Here is a 2133-nt window from a genome sequence, read left to right as displayed (position 1 = left end):
GGACCCGGGAGCCGAGACAAGGGTTTGAGGTGACTTTAACCTAGAACAACTTGTTTGATCTGAGGCAGAGTCTCTCTCCTACCTGAGAAAATTTATCATAGCCCCAGGGAGCTAATTTCTTTTCTCATTTCTATATCCCAGTCCTGGGCTTTTCTCTTATGTGGCGCTGTGCCTGGGGTTCCTGACTTTAGCAGCTCTGTCTCCATGAGCCTGTTACAACTTAAAAGGTAAGGAACACTTGGCCAGACTTATGAAGAAAACATGTGCACAACTACAGAATGTGTTATTTTCATTTTATAAAAATTATTTCAGTTATATTTTCATTTTGTTACAGGTGATATTTATGGAAATGTGATCTTTGTGAGTAATACCAGTGTTTGTATTTCGGGAGTGCTTATTACCATAAATGTAAGAAGTTAGCAGCTGTATTAGTTTGCTCTGGCTGGACATTACAAAGTACCACAGATCAGATGGCTTAAACAACAGAATTTTATTTTCTCATGATTCCGGAGGTTAGAAGTTTGAAATCAAGGTGTTAACAGGGTTGGTTTCTTCTGAGGCCTCTCTCCTTGGCTTGTAGACTTCTCCCTCTGTCTTTACCTGGCCTTCCCTCTGTGTGTATGTCCTAATTTTGTCTTCTTATAAGGATACCAGTCATATTGGGTTAGGGCTTACCCTAACTCTTCATTTTGATTCAGTTACATCTTTAAAGACCTTATCTCCAAATATAGTTCCATTCAGAGGTATGCGGGATTAGGACTTCAAGGTATGAATTTTGGGGAAATACAACTCAGCCCATAACAGTAGTTTTCACCAAAAGTATTGAACACTCATATGCAACAAATAAGTTGGCATTTTATTTTTTAACATAGCTCATAAGTGATACATCCAACTATATTAAAGAAAAGGGACCTGCTGTTTTGTGGCACTTGGTGTTTATATACAAGTGTGAGTGGCTTGAGTGTGAAGGAGAGAGCAATTTGAAGTTTTAGAGAATGCCAGAAACAGTGTGAAAGCCTTCAGTTTGCTCCGAGCTTCTACACATTCATTTTCTTAGTCCGATAATAAAAATTATGGCATACAGCTCTTTGAGGAAGACGCGGTCGCAGCTACAGCGGAGGTTGGGACGCCCCGCTCCTGCTCCTGACTCACCGCTGTTCGCTCTCACCGAGGAACAAGTCGGTCAGGAAGCCGCGCCGCAGCCATGGCTTTTCAAGACACCGGGAAGACACCCGTGGAACCGGAGGTGGCGATTCACCGAATTAGAATAACTCTCACCAGCCGCAACGTAAAATCTTTGGAAAAGGTATGTGCTGACTTGATCAGAGGCGCAAAGGAAAAGAATCTCAAAGTGAAAGGACCAGTTCAGATGCCTACCAAGACTCTGAGAATCACTACAAGAAACACCCCTTGTGGTGAAGGTTCTAAGACCTGGGATCGTTTTCAGATGAGGATCCACAAGCGACTCATTGATTTGCACAGTCCTTCTGAGATTGTGAAACAGATTACTTCCATCAGTATTGAGCCAGGAGTTGAGGTTGAAGTCACCATTGCAGATGCTTAAATCAACCTTTTTAATAAATTGATTATCAGTTGTTAAAAAAAAATTATGGCATACAGTTTGAAAATAATGGCCTGAAGAATTATTTTCTGAGTTGGCATTTAGCCAGCTTCTTCTTTGTATACTGTCAGGAGCGTTTTATTTTCTCTTTTTTTTATGAGCTCTCACGGTGATTTCTGTTCTAGCAGTGCATCCATTAATGAATGGTATTTCTCTCTGCCTGTATTGTGTGGGTGTGCTATTTGAGTGAGGGGGGAAGGGGATAGAGACACGGAGAGATAGAGAGGGAGAGAGAGAGAAAAAGAGAGAGAGAAAAATAGTGCTAGAACAGGAGAAAGCAAGAAAGCACATTTGCTTTGGATGAACATATGTCAACTCCTGGTATCCATCTGGAAATTCAGAGACAACATTATCTAAGAGAAGGAAAAGAGGATTATTTATTGAATGTATACATAGGATATAGAATATTTGTGTCATGCTCTTTTAACATTAGAAATTATACTAACATTACTAACATTGGGAAGAAACCAAGAGCTTCAGCCAAAGGCAATGCTGATAACACATAAAATGAT

The 2133-nt window shown here is 40.5% G+C and overlaps 1 protein-coding gene across 1 annotated transcript; it reads left to right on the top strand.

Annotated features, from left to right (window-relative positions):
* Positions 1 to 1080: 1080 nt before the first annotated feature.
* LOC118010232 (40S ribosomal protein S20-like) lies at positions 1081 to 1607 on the top strand. Its single transcript, XM_035004404.1, has one exon. It carries the CDS (start codon positions 1205 to 1207, stop codon positions 1562 to 1564), a length of 360 nt encoding a protein of 119 aa, XP_034860295.1. The 5' UTR covers positions 1081 to 1204; the 3' UTR covers positions 1565 to 1607.
* The last annotated feature ends 526 nt before the right edge of the window (positions 1608 to 2133 follow it).

Source organism: Mirounga leonina, unplaced genomic scaffold, assembly GCF_011800145.1.
Source record: "Mirounga leonina isolate KUSES-001 unplaced genomic scaffold, KU_Mleo_1.0 Mir_129, whole genome shotgun sequence".
Lineage (NCBI taxonomy): Eukaryota > Metazoa > Chordata > Mammalia > Carnivora > Phocidae > Mirounga > Mirounga leonina.
Note: the sequence above shows the minus strand (reverse complement) of the source record. Positions and strands in the feature narration are given on the sequence as shown.

Coding starts and splice junctions, on each gene's coding strand:
- LOC118010232 (XM_035004404.1), top strand. CDS start 1,205: ATGGCTTTTCAAGACACCGGGAAGACACCCGTGGAACCGGAGGTGGCG.